Source organism: Gadus macrocephalus, chromosome 23 (assembly GCF_031168955.1).
Source record: "Gadus macrocephalus chromosome 23, ASM3116895v1".
Taxonomy (NCBI): domain Eukaryota; kingdom Metazoa; phylum Chordata; class Actinopteri; order Gadiformes; family Gadidae; genus Gadus; species Gadus macrocephalus.
Genome location: NC_082404.1, coordinates 11,778,205 through 11,794,653, shown reverse-complemented (window position 1 = coordinate 11,794,653; position 16,449 = coordinate 11,778,205). Strand labels below are relative to the sequence as shown.

At 42.0% G+C, this 16,449-nt stretch overlaps 1 protein-coding gene and 1 long non-coding RNA gene across 2 annotated transcripts in view; both read left to right on the top strand.

Moving 5' to 3' along the window:
* Positions 1-6,606: 6,606 nt before the first annotated feature.
* LOC132452690 (uncharacterized) lies at positions 6,607-9,485 on the top strand. The gene is made up of 4 exons (XR_009524467.1): positions 6,607-6,659; positions 6,774-6,834; positions 7,438-7,528; positions 8,888-9,485. It is a non-coding gene; the product is annotated as an uncharacterized LOC132452690 (long non-coding RNA).
* Positions 9,486-11,380: 1,895 nt separating this feature from the next.
* The window catches only part of LOC132452939 (uncharacterized), a 30,279-nt gene continuing 25,210 nt past the window's right edge, over positions 11,381-16,449 (top strand). The window contains exon 1 of the mRNA XM_060045774.1: positions 11,381-11,875. Coding sequence (XP_059901757.1) covers positions 11,858-11,875 — 18 coding nt within the window. The 5' untranslated portion in view covers positions 11,381-11,857. The remainder of the gene's footprint in view (positions 11,876-16,449) is intronic.

The window sequence follows — 16,449 nt, the reverse complement described above, 5'->3', positions numbered from 1 at the left end:
TCCCGTTCCCGTCAAACATCCATCCAGAACAACCAAAGGGCTTTTCGGGAGCCTGCATTAGCTCCCTATTCGTTATCCATGTACGCTGGCGGCTTTTCCTCAATTACAGCCATTTATGGTTTCTGGAGTAATTACATCAAACTCGAGTCAGTTACCTGTAAGGTGTGCTCTACTACTGTAAATTAATTTTGAAGTATCTGTCTTGCGCTATTTTCCTCTGCCGGTAATGGGCTGTTGCGGTTCTTTCTTACGCAACACAACCAGAGGGCAAAGTTTGAGTTGATTCCCCCTCAACTCAAGCACGCACACACACGAACACGCAGAAATGACCACATGAAGGAGACAGGAAGAGAATTACAAAAAAATAAAAGTTCACAGTGATTATTATTTCCTTCCGAGGCGGTAGAAGACACGCAACGTGAGAAACCGCGTGTGAGGTGAGCCCTGTCGAGTTGCAACACGCCCATCGCCTGCCATGGGCTGAAAAGCTCAATGTTTCGTCTCATCGAGGAAATAATGCACAGGAGACACGCAGATCATTTCCCTTTGGTTTTCATTCCCTCTCAATTTAAGGCAAATTTGCCTTTTCAAGAAACCTACATGGATGATATCTTGTTTAAGCTAACTCTGAATCGTATGAGTTGAGGCTATGGCTCTATGGTCAATGTACCGATATTCCCGGAGTATGCGTCCTTGTGCGTTGTGAGTTTGCTCAAGTTCTTTATTTCTTTAATAAAGGAGACGTAAACGATGCTGCCGTTTCAATTGCAGTCTGAATGTAATGACGCCTAAATCACGCTTCCATAATCGCATTATCTTTATGATGTTTTAATAGATGGTTAATGAAAAACGGCATTGCAAAAAGAAATGTGTTTTCCAATTCACCTCTGTGTGAACACTTTGGCGACCGGTGGATTCTCCCTCCATGCCGCAGTTACCTTCAGAACATTTAGCCAGTCCTTCATTTGCTCTCGTCATTTAGGCTAACAGCTTACTCAGCCACTTTATGGATTGCCCCTCAGAGCTAAATTAATAGAAGAGGCTTCAGGGACCAGAAAGGAAAGTCATAAGCAAGACTATATTGCTCATTTGCAACGTACAGGCTAATTACCAATTTGCCACTCTTCAATCTTGTTCTGTAATACCTTCACGACTCAACTTCTTTTGTGTTTCGGTGCCTGCGAGCGATATATGACTTTTATACAATAGACGGCGGCTCGCTTCTGTCTTCCCTTGTAACTTTATGCTCTGGAGAGAGCGAGACAGAGCGAGACACACAGCACAGATCCGCATCTAAGGCACACTCGTGTGAGAACGCTTCCAAGATTGCCTTCAGGTTTAACAGCATCTTATCCCCCCCATCCCCCCCCCCCCCCCCCCCTCTGCTTTGACTTGGAGAAAAAGCGAGACAAAAAAAAGAATGAGTAAAAAATTCTGCTCTAATGCTTTAAATGAATTATCACTGGTTGCTCTGTGATCAGCGATGAAGGACAGAGCCATGTGTTGAATTCACGTTTTGTTGAGGTTCTACCACATTTTGGTTTTATGAAATCTGGTGAATCTGTCTTATTTTACTTACACATTAACCCACCCTTCCTTGTGAAGACTTTTCAAAGTGTATCGTTGCTATAGAAAACAGGTATATACGTTTAAAACTGCTGGAGCCGAGAACAAAATGCTTATTGACAATAAATATTGTATTACGATCATATTCTATTCAAACTTATTCAGTTCTACTCAACTCAAATCCCTATACCATAAAACAATTGTATCAGGGGACGTATGGTTTTTAAAGACAAATATAATAACACAACGTAGCAAGCAATTTCAGAAAATATCTTTTAACTGCACATTATTATGTATGATACAATTAATTCCTGTTTATATATTCATATTTGAAACAACTCATTTATATTTGAACCAAAGATTTTGTATGGATGCATTAAGTATGCATTAAAGGGAAACTTCACCCATTTCCATTAAGCTTTGTATCGTTAGAAACACACTCATATCTTTGAATGGTCGTGCATCATTCCCTTATTTTCTGGAGAGACTGGAGGGATCCGTATCGATCTCCAACACTTCCTGTTTAAGATGACGCAATATGACGATTTTTGCGTAGAAGTAAATAGGAAGTGTAAGAGGGGAGGATTCTCGTAAGACGACAAGCACACCCACTGACGCTACAGACCTATTAGAGCAGTGCCAGTGGGTGGGACTTCACCAGCAGAAACTAACATCCACAGCGTCTGAAGCTAAGCTAACAGAGGCTGTTGATAGAACTGAGGTACAATGGCGGAAGGTACTGGATCTGACATAGAAGATGGGGATTTTGAAGATCTGATGCTCGAATCAGATGTTCGTGGCTACCTCTACGAGCTGCAATATAGCGACGAGCAGCTGAAGCTGATAGAGGAACAGGAGGCGGCTGCGGCTGCTACAGCCGATAGGCGGAGATCTAGATCAGCGGGAGTGGCCAGCGAAGCTGCGCATCGTGGTGCATGGTGGGAGTTGTTGTCTTCAATCCACAAGCGCCAAAAAGTCACTTTCTGCCCTTTCTTGGTCAAGACGGCACCAAATTAGAATTTTATTTTATTATTCGACTACATATAGGACCCAATTTCAATACATATGCATGCCTCCACCGGTGAAATGCTCCTTTAAGGACCACTTAAGGCTGTGTATAAAATCAAGCTAGCAAGCATAGTAGGCCTATGTCATTATTAAACTAACTCCTCTCATTTCCACAATGTCATGGTAAACCTTTGGACATCACAGCAGATTCCAGACTAAAGAAAGAGGAGAAGATTTTTCGGGGAAACAACAGTCTTAATGTCACTTAGTGGCCGGCTACCTCTGAAGCTGTCCTTGTTGCGTGTTAATATGTCGGTGCACACACAGTAGTTAACCTAGCGTTGAATCATTAACTGTAGGAAATAGATCATTAAAAGTTCAAAAGGGATGCTGGGTTAAACTCACAGAGAAAACATTATACCTCTTAAAGAGAAAACTTAAAAGGCAGCACGCAGAGCGTGAGCACACCCACCCACAAACGCACACGTACACAGACACACACACACACACACACACACACACACACACACACACACACACACACACACACACACACACACACACACACACACACACACACACACACACACTTTAAGCTATTCCTTGGTGAGCTTGCTATAAGGGTCACCGAAGCGTGGGCCCTGAAGACAGTGGGGAGGTTCGGTTGTTCATTAAACGTATTTGCATTTCAAACCACATAGGTATTTCTAACAGGAAGTGATGCTGGTGTTTCAAACTGTCGGGCAAACATGTTTACCAAAGCAATCATATTCTACGTCCTACATGTAACTTGACTGATGCAGATATTTTGACTCCAAAATCAGAAACCATATATTATTATTTTCAATAATCTAGTCTAAATTAACATTCTATTCAGAATAAAGAAAAAAGTTTGTTGTTTTATTTGCCCTCGACATTTCAACTTTCTATGCATAACAGAGTGTTTTAAGCTAAAGGCCTACTGTTACACAAAGGTTGATCTTCAATTTATTTCTCTATTTGTGGATTCATATCTGAACATCTCCTTCTGCAACATGTGTTTTGTTAAAAATACAACTGATTTACAGCACCACTGATCTCGCCAAATTCCTAACCACAGAATATGTTAGGAATCTGAAATGTAGCAAGGGCCCCTAATTGTTCTAATGGTCCAACTTCTGACCAGTGTCACCCGAGCCTGCGAGGGCTACAATACAGGAGGGTGTTTTCTGACAGCCGACACACACACACACACACACACACACACACACACACACACACACACACACACACACACACACACACACACACACACACACACACACACACACACACACACACACACAGCATTCATTGTCAAGTCATAAGGGACTGGGCGCTTTTTGATATGAGCTGATTATATCGCTGCTCTCCAAAACATATTGTCAATGCTAGTTGTCAATGAGATTCATTCCCTTTCTAAATATTTCAATGTTCACCTTCCCTCACTCAAAGAGTTAGGAGTGGTTTGGAAAGGTCAAAAGGAAAAGCTGAAAAACAAGCATTCAATAGACTGAGTCACACAGCTATCTGCCCTTTCAATAGTTAGCTTAGCGCCAGAGACTCCGTATCACGTCCTATAGATGTCATGCTAGGGGGCCGCCTCTGACACAGCACTGATACGAGCTCCTTAATTCCGGGAGCGCATCGCAGCGACCTCAACCACACAATTACATCACAGCGCAAATTACCACCGCCACCGTCAAAAAGGGAAAAGAAAAAGGTAATCTTTACGCAAAAAAGTTTCAGTCCCCCGACGTCTTGTCAATTTCCCCGAGCGCTTTGTGCCAGAGCTCGTCTCACTGGGCTCATCAAAGAGTCACACGAGTGATGTCACATAATACATCTTTGTCAGGACAAGTTGTTTGCATGCGAGACGTCTCTCAGTTGGTCAGCAGGATGTGTCTCCCCTTTGGTCCTCGATTTTTATGAGATCATGCCCTAATGATGACCCTAGGCCCGTCTTTAATTGTTATTTTTGTCGGCCTTGCTGAAACAATTATTCCACTTCTGTGAACAATTTCAATTTGAAGAGTTCAAGAATTGTGCAGCGTTGACATTTCCTGACTTGTCTGGTAATATTTGTGTTAAAGTCACAAAGTGTAGTCTGTCCAGTAAATATATAAGGTGGAATTAGAAGAACAAAAGTTGTAAACACAAAATGGCCCTTTAACTCTCAACCCAGCAGATTCTATTGAGAGTCTGCATATCAAGAATCATAAGAGCCTATAATGAAACACAGGGAAGGCAATTTCTGCTTTGAATAGTGAACTATGATGTTCAACATCAAAGCCGATTGTGTTCAACCCACGAGTCAAACAGGAAAAAATTAAAATAAAACTTGTTATATATGAATGTGATAACACTGGTTGGTGTGTGGCTATTTAAGACCTATTCACATCTTATGTGGCTCACAGTATAGATTTATCCTGATCTCTCTCCCTGTAGTATCTGTGAAGTTATAGGGCAGACGTATGCAAAAGCTGCAGCCGTAGCACCCTTATAATAGAAGATTTGTAGGTTGGCTACCGTGCCGCGGTTGCACATTCATTTTTGAGTAATCTACATGTGAATAATAATGTAGCCTTCAAGGTTATGTATTTTGCCTTCACAGCCACTGTTATTAATAGCTTCATCTTTCTTAGGGCCTCAAACACAAATGAAATATGTTGACATCTTCATAGGAGAAGGAGGTAGGTCTAGGCCAAATAATAATAAACATTTGCTTTAATCAATCATTTGCTTGTAAGTTAAAGACAAAGCTTTTTTTTTTCACGTGAAAACATTCATTCGATCCTTTGCTGTTGCACCTGCGATGTTACGTGTTTTATCTATTTGGGGAAAGAAAAACATTTCTAATACTATAATAGTGTGCCGCTTGCAAATGAGTATGCATCTCCCTTGTTCACTTTGACCTTCTTGGTTGAAGAACAAAACAACTACAGCAATCGATTGTTACCCTCTGAAGAATCACAATATTGTATTTTTCGAAATGAAAGGCAAGTGCGAGAGCGAGAGAGAGAGAGAGAGAGAGAGAGAGAGAGAGAGAGAGAGAGAGAGAGAGAGAGAGAGAGAAGAAGTCAAGCCAAGATGAACAGCTGTATTGAGATAAACCGTCACCCCCATACGCTGAGGGGTAAAGAATCTGTGCACATTACAAAGACAGAAGAGGAAGATGAAAAAAAAAAGAATCCACTTAATCAACTAACATTGATATTACTTCTGGCAATTAGGAGCATGCTGGTAATGATATGAGTTTTCAGCTGTAAATAATTATGCTGCCTGCGGGCCATCCTTTAATTCTCGGCTGTATCCATAAACAATAATCAAACCAACAGCAGGCTAAAAGTCTGAGATTTGTTGCCGTGGAAGCCGGGGTGTTTAAGAGGAGCTTATGAGGGCCCTGTGGTGATGCCGGTAGTCAGGGTCACCTTCAGGTGCTCCTGCACCCTCCTCCTTCTCCTCCTCCTCCTCCTCCTCCTCCTCCTCCTCCTCCTCCTCCTCCTCCTTCTCTCTGGCTCTCCTTCACGGAGCGGCTGCACTGATCCAGCTATTGATCCGGGGCTTATTCCAATAACAACGGTAATGATATGCAGACACATGGGAGGCGTGGGTAAATAGAGGTGGAGGGGTGAAGGGGAGGGGGGGCGCTAGCACTTTACCGTGTGATTTGTTTACGCTAGTAAGACGGCAGAGTCATAAGTTAAAGAGTACATTATTTATTCAGTTGAGGTTGTAGTTGATTTTAATTCCTAATGAACTGGATGTTTACTTGTCCAAAAATGACTCCTGTTTGAATGTGGGGACGAACTTTTGACATTCATCGACGTATTTGTAGACGTAAACGCTCGGAAAAACAACCTTGATAAGTAGTTAGTATTCTTAGGTTTTTATCCTACTGTTTTTTTTAAAGAATTACATTAATGCCATCCCCCTTTTTCATTGGCCATGCTCAGAACCAACTTTATAAACATCCCAGGTCAAAGGTCACGGCAGCCATTTTGAAATCGTTAGTTCATACGTTCCTGTTAATCTTTGGATGTGCTGTCGTCCATGTGTGCTGTGAGGTTGTACCTATAACTATCTTTTACAAGTTATCTTTGTAGAGAATTTGCATTTGTTTTTCTACATTTGTATTGTTGTTTGATTAGTCAAAGCTTAGCTTGACATGTTTGTTTCAGTGTCACCACAAACCTGAATGAAATGTGTCAGAACTCAAAGAAATCAAGTTACTCCCATGACGTGAGTCTTTATTAAAGCATTCAAGTTAAAGTATTTATCCATCTGTCAATTCTTGGCACACATTGAGTAGACATAAAATCATAAGTATCATAAGTATATGTACAAAAAGTTCTGAATACTCTCATGTAGTTGATAAGACTTTTGAGAAAGCACCTCAAAATGAAAATAACTGAATGTGATATCACTATATATCAGGTTCACAGGTTATATATTGGGCATTATACATAGGTTAATGATGGCAAAATATTAACACTTTCCAGTGAAGTTGATGCATTAAGATGTCTTCTTGTACCCAAAACATTTATGGAGATTTGTTCAGCACTACCAAATAATTTGGCAACGATTTAACAAAAATAAATTGCTCACGCTGCTGAATCCTCCTACGGAATAACAAAACAAATAAAATTATTGACAAAATGCTCAACAAACCCAACTGTATTTGAATATCACAACACTCAAATTGCTGAGTTTTTTGTTTTTTTTGCCATGCTTTTATTTCAGGTTTATGCATCATGCCAAGTAAAGTAATGTGCCAACGGGCCGGAACACAAAAGAACACCAGATAACTGCCTGACACTGTCCTTGTTATTCACTGTCCAACAGGAGGAGCAGCCCTGCCAATGCGGACGGACTAAGACGAAGAACATAATCAAGGAAGCGCATGAAAGCCAGCGCTGGGCCTGAGATTAATTAGGTGAGTGTCGATACCCCCATCCATACCCGATTAACTAATGACACATCGCCCAATGAGGGCCATTGATCCACGGCGAGTCAGCCGCGCTAATAGGTGGAGGCTGACACCCAATGAGAAAGCTAAGAGAGGGGGGGGGAGCAACTAAGATGTTAGCATGGACGGGATGACGAGACGTTTTGCGTGTTCCCCGTCGTAAACGATTAAAAATCCCATTTGGTTACGGCGGAGACGCAGTCACGTGCGCACGTCTTCGACCAATGGTTGAACTCCGTGGGTTATTATTAGAATTCCCCGGCCCTTTTAGCACTAATTAAAAATGACCCCAGAGGTACCGCCCCCCCCCCCCCCCCCCCCCCCCCCCCAACTGATCCTCCTATTTAAAAAAGAAAAGAAAAACGAAAGCTTGATCTTGATTAATCGCACTGAAACGGCCAACATCGTAAGTTAGCCACTTTATGATAATGATGGTAATGATAATAATGAACACGTGAAGGATGAACCGCCGCTGTCCCAGAGTTGAGTCCCTATACAGGTTAATTAGGTAAGATAACATCATTAGCCACTCTTCATGCCTGCGCCCCAAAGAATTAATTGGATAAGATTGGCGATTTGGGGTCCGTGTTTAATCGTATAAGCGATCACGGTACGGCGAGGAGTGGAGAATGTAATGTCCACATGGTTGGACATCTTATTTAGATCGCATTCAACCAGTTTTAACGGCCAAATGGATTCCAATGGTCCATGGTGGTGATGTGGAATCTGTGTGCATTTAATGATCTGCCACAAATGCACGGTATTGTGTAAACCATTGGTTTCTGAATAATAATCTTCATAATTATGCCGCATTGAGCATTTGATGCTTCTCTTATTGGGATTAACCAACTGTAACATCTCAGTAGTAATGTGCATTTATCTTATATTCATGTTAATTAATTGACCATTATAAAAACCACAATATCACAAACCATTTATGGAGATGAAACTCATTGATTACATTTTGTTGTTGCTGTTTTGCCGTGAATTATTCTAACATGGCAACGTGTCAAACTGCCCGGTGGAAAAGTACGTTTCCATTCACTCTGCTGGCCAAGGCCGGTCCTTAGTTGTCCTTTGTATGATAAATAAATTAATCCCCCCCCCCCCCCCCCCCCCCCCCGCTCTCTTACATAAGTCATGTGATGGTGGGTCTCATCATGTATAGTCATACCGCTGCATTATGGATGTTTACAAAGCAGTGTGAGGACTTTGGGGGGGCTTCGTCACTGGAATTAGTAGTGAAAGGTAAAGCGGCACCATAATGTGTGTTTCTCTCTCTCTCTCTCTCTCTCTTTTTCTCTCTCTCTCTCTCTTTCTCTCAAGCTGTATCCCATGAATAATGAAAAAGAGGGTATAACACAAAACAGTCACACCATCTGGTAGATGAGAGACACACACACACACACACACACACACACACACACACACACACACACACACACACACACACACACAGGTTAAACTCGAAACACCTTTTTTCACTTTCTTTTTGAGCATTTGAAGACGTAACACGTCAAGTCATATTTAATAATTTACCTGATGAAAGCACAATCAAACCGCCAAAAACACAATTCACAATATCAGATCAGTGTCACATCTTTCTTTCTCCGCCTGGAGGATACAGGGGCTCTATGTGTGTCTGTCTGCATGTTTCTGTCTGTGTGCATAGGCGTGCATCCGTGTGGCTGTGTATTGGTGAGTGACGTCGCCATCACCTTGACAACTGCTGTGTCGTCAACGTCCAAAGAGGTTGGAGTTGGAACCTAGAAAGGTAAGACACCTCTTATCTCTATAAACAAATACATTGCGCAAATCGGCTAATAAAATAAGAAGTTTTATTTGCCTACAGAGGTTAGTAATGGAATGGGTTCAGCTTACATTCATCCATTACAATTCTTCTGTGTAAAGTATTGTATCATTTTACCAACAATTAAACCCAAAATATATTGCTTCGGTTGATTTAATTAAAATTTCTGAATGAGTGAATTATGGCGTAGCTGAAATCGAACAATACCTCACTGTTCAATACAGTACTGTTTATTAGTGTATGTTAACCATCTATTCATTTATTGAAGCAACCCTCTTGCCAAGCCAGCTAGATCACGTATTATATCCACATTAATTTTGCCAGCTTTGTGAACTCTATCTTGACGAGAGATCCACTTGGTTTGGCGAACGTTCAGAAAGAAAATAAAACTCTCTTTAAAACACGAGACTCGACGAATAAACTATACGGCGGGTAACTTGGGGTCCTGTCCCCAGAGCTAGCTATCAGGTTACATCCACCTTGTATCCCTCCTGTTAGTGGGAGAAAGCACAAACAAACTAAACACAAAGCTGGTCAGGGGAAAAACTTCAGGTCGCACTGTGGGGCCATAGAGAGAGAGAGAGAGAGAGTGAGGAAGTCGCCTTTTCCGGGGAGAAACACACACAGGCCCCAGTGTCGCCCAGGATTAAGGCTGGTTTAGGGTATGCTGAATGGGGGAATCATCAGGATTGTTTCTTAACTTTTGAAGTGCTTACTTTTTTTGTGTTGGTTATGTCTATCCAGTCCAGTTAACCAAAAAGTGGTGGTTTTGAATCCTGTGTACCTTGTGTTAAATGCATTCATATCTGAAATTCACTTACAGTTAGTAATTTGAGTAGAAATGTTACACAATGGGCGATACAGCAATACCATAGGATGATTGATTCAGAAAGGGACGGGTGCTGATGGCCTTAGAAGCAGTGGTGGGCGGGATTAATTTGCAGTGTGTTTATGTGTTATGAGGGTAGTTATCTAATGAGAGAATGAGACGGAGCGATGGCCTCGAGCACGTCATTCCTTCGCATTGAAGCTGGTTAAATTAAGGCCAAAAAACGCAGATGCTTAGTGTATTTATGTGTGTGTGTGTGTGAGAGTGAGAGAGAGAGAGAGAGTGTGTGTGTGAATACTGTAATATATTCATTTGGCATTTGACAGACAGCCCGCATTTAAATGAGTGGGATAGGAAAGTGAGTCAAGTCATTTATGTGGTTAACAAAATATTGGCAGTGTTACTTGTGTCAGGGCCAGCATTTGGCAGGATGCTAACAGTTTGGCTAGAAGCTTTCATAACCCATGAACGTTGTTTCCTCACCGCAATGCTTTCTTATTTTGCCTTCATGAAACCTTCACACACCCACACACAAACACGCACACACATACGCGCAAAAAACATGCACTCAGCCTTGCTTGTGCGGCTGCGCATACACAAACACACAGGCACACACAAACCCACCATTTTTATGAGGTGCTAAGTCTCAAATTACATTGAGATGCGCTGTGAGAGGACGCAAAGACATACAACCGAATAGGTATTTTTTTATCCTCCATATATGTTTAAACCATCACATTTCTAGCCCACTAAGAGGCGTGGATATCCTTTCCGGTCCTTACCCTCTCTCTCTCTCTCTCCCTCTCTCTCCCTCTCTCCCCCTCTCTCTCCCTCTCTCTCCCTCTCTCTCTCTGTTAATATGTACGGACTGCACAGGGGCTCTGCTTTCACCGTAGAGTTATTACACACACGTGTAATTCGAAACAATTACAAAAACACTGGCCCACTTGTTACAACACTCATTTTTCCTTCACATATACAACGCACAGATTCAATGGCTTTACATGTTTTTCAATCACACCCAGCGGAGAGGCGTTCAGCGTGAAGAAGTGTAGCGTTTCATCCGGGCTCCTATGCTGCGGGATAATCTTTCACATTTCGCCCCGGGTTTGTTGTGCTACTTCAGCACAAAGTTGTGCAAGCCGTGCGAATTAACCGTTGCAAAAAAGAATTAAAAAAAACCAAACACTGAGTGTTATTGTAGCGAATGTAAATGAATAAACAAGTTGAATAATGAAGGCAAATAATCTGCGATCCGCGATGATAATAAATAAACGTTAAACTTGTTATCAATCCGTTTTTCTCCGAGATGCATCGGAGAGATTACAGTTGCAAACAAACTTATCTGTGTGAATATCCTAATCCCCTGTGGAATGAAGGATTTGACACTGTGGAAAGGCTAGGGCTATTTAATGTAACCATCATATCCATAACTCCATCAATAAACTTCATCTTGTCTTGTATGGTCATATTAGGCTCTCTGTGGGTCTCCACAACTCTATACACCCCAACTACATCTTTTTCTTGCTTAAGATGAACATATTTCCTTCTATTTCGCCCCCACCCTATTCTCTAGGGAGGTGGTGGAGGCTGTTGTCGTCATCCTTCAGGGGTCAGGGGTCAGCAGTGGGGAGATCTCTTGTCAGTCAGCGGAGAGATGGACATATTCGGCAGTGTGAGTACAGATTCCCCTGTCTGCACCCCGTGGCAGTGCGGTTACACTCACGCGCACAAAGTCTCTCTCTCTCTCTCTCTCTCTCTCTCTTCTCTCTTCTCTCTTCTCTCTTCTCTCTCTCTCTCTCTCTCTGTGTGTGAAGGTGCTGGTGCATTCTGACCATTGACATTTAGCATTCCTCCGCTCTGCCTCTGGGTTCTCAGTAGGGTGGGGGTAGGGTGGGTCGGTGGTGGTGTAGTGGGGGTCCACAGAGGGCCAGTTCTCAAGAGAAGAAACAAAAAGGCCCTTGAAGGGTCCTGAGGAGTTCCCATGATCCCAGGGAAGACCTTGATCCAACCTGGGTTACAATTCTTGGAATTCGTCTCAGATGTAGAACTGCATATTGGGATTAATCATTTTTTTCTGTCTCATAAATGAGTTGTTTGCTAGTTCTTGACCATTTGAAAAGGTACTTAATATTAGTAAAATTAAGAGAAAATAAATATTTTATTTCATTAATATTATTGAGATAATTAGAATTATTATTTCGAGTTAAATGCCCACAGTAACATTTTTATTTTTATTTCACTATTTTTTAGTTTTTGTGTTATTGTTCTGCATGGTTGGCCTACATTACCATTTCTTGGTGACTGCAGCAGCTTGTGGTGACATTTTGTAGCGGAAAGTTTTCAAAGTCATTTTCCAAGGTTTTCCCCCGTAACATACATAATCTGTTAGCATCAAAGGAGCACACATGCATAAATAATCGACTAATTCACTTAAAGGGGCCACTGTAGATTAATTAAGCCTGAATACTAATTATGTTTTCTGTCTGCACCAACTGACGCTGTTGTTGTTTAATAAGAAACTGTTTGGTGGGTTACAATTACCATGAACTCCTAAGACTACGCTTTAAATGAAAATAGGCTTACATTATATGGAAATGGCATGCTTTTCATGCTCCCAAACTAAACGCTGACCTTATCCCTTTAGTTTTGAATAAACAGGCTTTGTTGTTGTTTTTTCTTAACATTATAATGTTATGGTCCTCATATCCCTGCTTACAAACCATTATGTATACATGGTGTGTGTGTGTGTGTGTGTGTGTGTGTGTATTCATATATTTTTATATATTCAGATACATGAATATATATATATATATATATGTGTATATATACTAACATATTACACAAATATATGGATCTATATATGTACATATTTGTATGTGTAAGTGTTTATAGATGTGTATGTATATATATATATATACATTATTATAGCCTACATGTGTACACTGAGAAACATTGGTACATGCGTTGCTTCATAGTTGTATTGCCATGACTTATTCAGCAGAATTCCATCTTTTTTATCATAAAGACGTTGAATCTCATGTCATCTCCCAGGAGGGCGCTCCTCCCTTCCTTCCCCGGCGCCTCACGCAGCCATGTGACCCTGCAGCAGCAGCAGCAGCAGCAGCAGCAGCAGCAGCAGCAGCAGTGGTGCATGTCGGGGAAAACGCTGCGCTCTGAGTCGCATTTGTGATTTTAAGTTGCAGCAGGGGTCGTGTGGTGGGGACCCTGCACTCCCTGCGTATATACAGAGCAGCAGAGCCGGGGACAGGGGACAGGAGGAAGTGGTGGTGGGGGGGTGGAGGGTGGGGGGGTGTGAGGGAGGTGGGGGGGGGGGGGGGGTTGGGGACCTTGTTTACAGCCACGCGTGGGGAATGGAGGAAAAAAATGCCAGACGTAAATGAGGGCTGACGGTTTCATGAAGCACAATTGGTTGACGGCGGATTCAATGTGACTGGACTGAACTGGCCGATGATCCGTACAGTATGCAAAATTCACTCTCTAGCTGGTCTGCGCCCACCAGCCCCTAGCAAGCGGCGAGCGCCACAGAGTCTTCCCCAAGCCCTCCTAGCTATAAGCCTTTGAATGCAACCAGAACTGAACGAGGCATTGTTGTACCCAATTCCTTTTGACAACAATCACATTCAGCCCCCCCCCCCGAAAAAAGGAAAAGGAAAAAAAGTCTGAAGAAAAAGCGTCACGGATTTTTCTTGTCACCGTTTATAAATGATTGTTTTTATTCTCGTGTTGACGGCAATGTAAGCATTTTGTGTGCTGTGCGCAGTGAAATGAGGGGAAAGGAAGTGTGTTTGTGTGTGTGTGTGTGGACATTGAAGCCTTCAGATGACAAGGATGAACTCTCAAGGGCTTTTGCGTTCTGTGTCGTTCTCCACTGTTCACGCCATTCCTCTTGGCACATTACTCCCATGCAGAACTGTAAAAGCAAATACATATTTAAACAGAACGCAATATCATATTGAAAGACCTGTAGCCTTTACTTACAGTAACTCAATTGTACATGATATTGGTTGCTACAGCAGAGGAAAAAAAAAAAAAAATCAAAATAATATCATATTTTCGATATAATTTTTTTTCTTCTTCTTGTGTATTCTCTGTGTTCGGGGCTGTGATTGGGGAGATGGAACAGCTTCAGCGCGTTGCATCTGGTTAAGGCGCACGTTAACCAACGGACGTGTTCCGAGGCGTGCGCTGTCATTGTCTGTGGCCCCCCCCGGCGCAGGGATGAGGAGCAGGCGTTTTCTCCCTCGCCTCCCCGGGCTGGGAGCTCTCCCCTGGTGCCTGAGCGCCGACGAGAGTTTTAGTGACAGTGACCCAGAGCGTTCGGCCCGAGGTGTGTGTGTGTGTGTGTGTGTGTGTGTGTGTGTGTGTGTGTGTGTGTGTGTGTGTGTGTGTGTGTGTGTGTGTGTGTGTGTGTGTCTGTGCTTTATTGTGTTTACTGGGGGCTGTTTTCTGTTCTTCTTTCCGTACATTGTAACTGAACTTGAGGCCAGAGCGCTTTTCTCTCGGTCCCGCTGATGATCAGTAGACTCGCTGGGGTTTGCTGGAGAAGGAAAAAAAACTTGACAACTCATTGGTCTGCTGGCGTTTGAAAATGATGCAAACCCAAGATATTTCAACCAGAAAATATTATTTTAAATGTCCCAGTTGGTCATTTGTTCGTACTCTATTTAAATACAAATTTGTGCTATAGTATACTTTACGTTTCAGTGCGTGGAACATTTTGTCTTGGCTACGTTAACACATGTACATTCATGTACAGTCATTTTAATGAGCCTCTTTTTTTTTTCATTTTCATCTTCAAAGTATCTTAAGTCTCAAGGGCAAATACAATGATTTGAGAACTAAAGGCACGCTACCCTCCCACATTGTGTTAATTTGATGATTAATTGCAGAAGCCGCAAATACCAGCCCCATTAATATATACCCAGCCCCATTACACACATTTAGGACATTTATACGTCTACAAATGCAGTATTGCATTCCCCGACAGTATTAACTGATTGTATTATTATTAAGTGACATTTTATCAGTGTCATAATTACATAAGCGGAGCCCAAACTTGTTCTAGAGACATGGCAACAAAAAGAGGGAATTGTTTCCTCTGTGTAATTTTCCCATTAGTGAAGTCATTTTCAAGTTTTCGTGTTATGTCTCAAAAGAGGCTTCCTTCGTTTGTGTTTTGATGTTTGCTTAATAGCTTGTAGATGTATGTTTGGTGCTTAAAATACTAAGAGAGACATCCCAGTCAGATGATGTATTTGGCCACGCTCACAGCTTTGCGACTATGAGCAACTCGGGGAAAAATTGATTGGTACCCAGTTTGGAAAGAAAATGGTTTTTAAATAAGTTACAATTAGATAAGCATTAATCTCAGTGGTATAAACGGATGTCTCGCTGTAGGGCTTGTTGGATGTAAAAACAGATTTACAAAAAAACTCCTCTTTTCCAGATCGGTCTGGAAGTCGTCCTCCACTTTTTTAATTGCTCTGTCATTTTGAGTTTAAATACATAACCCCCCCCCCACACACACACACTCCTCCCCATCTACGAACCCCCTTTGATTTTTTTGTCTTTGAAATTAAATATTGTATACAAATACACACTGTTCACGCCATGAGCACCGTTCATCACTGGTATCTGCATAAAATTGATGCTTGAAGAGGTCTGCAGGCTTTTGGAGGAGAGATGAGCGCTCCTATATAAACATATCTGTAACCAAAACAACTACTTATGTTATTTAACTCGGCATTTCCCATTGTTCTTTCCCGTCTTCCAAAGAAGGGAGAGGTACCCACAAAAGGCACATGTGTGTGTGTGTATGTGCGTGTGCATGTGTGTTTTTGTCTCCTTATCCCCCTTGATTTTCAAAGAGCATCCTCCCTAATTTCTTTAAGGCATTCCTTCCTTCCCTCTTCCATTCTGTCCCGGGCGGAGACCACCTACGACAGCACCATTTTTAAAATCATGTAGGCCTCACCATGTACAGTCCTAACGTGCTTAAACAGAAAAAAACGGAAAATTCCTTGAAGTATGGAGAATATATTTTTGTGCACCCCCCTAACACTGTTATAATAATAATAATACTACAGATAGAGTCCCAGCATCCTTTTCTTGATTTATTCCCCTTACTTAAGTGACACAAAATAAGAGCCAGTGAGGCTTGTGGCGGGATGTCTATTTGGGAGAAATAAAGTCATGCCTCAGCTATCTACTTATGACCACACAGGA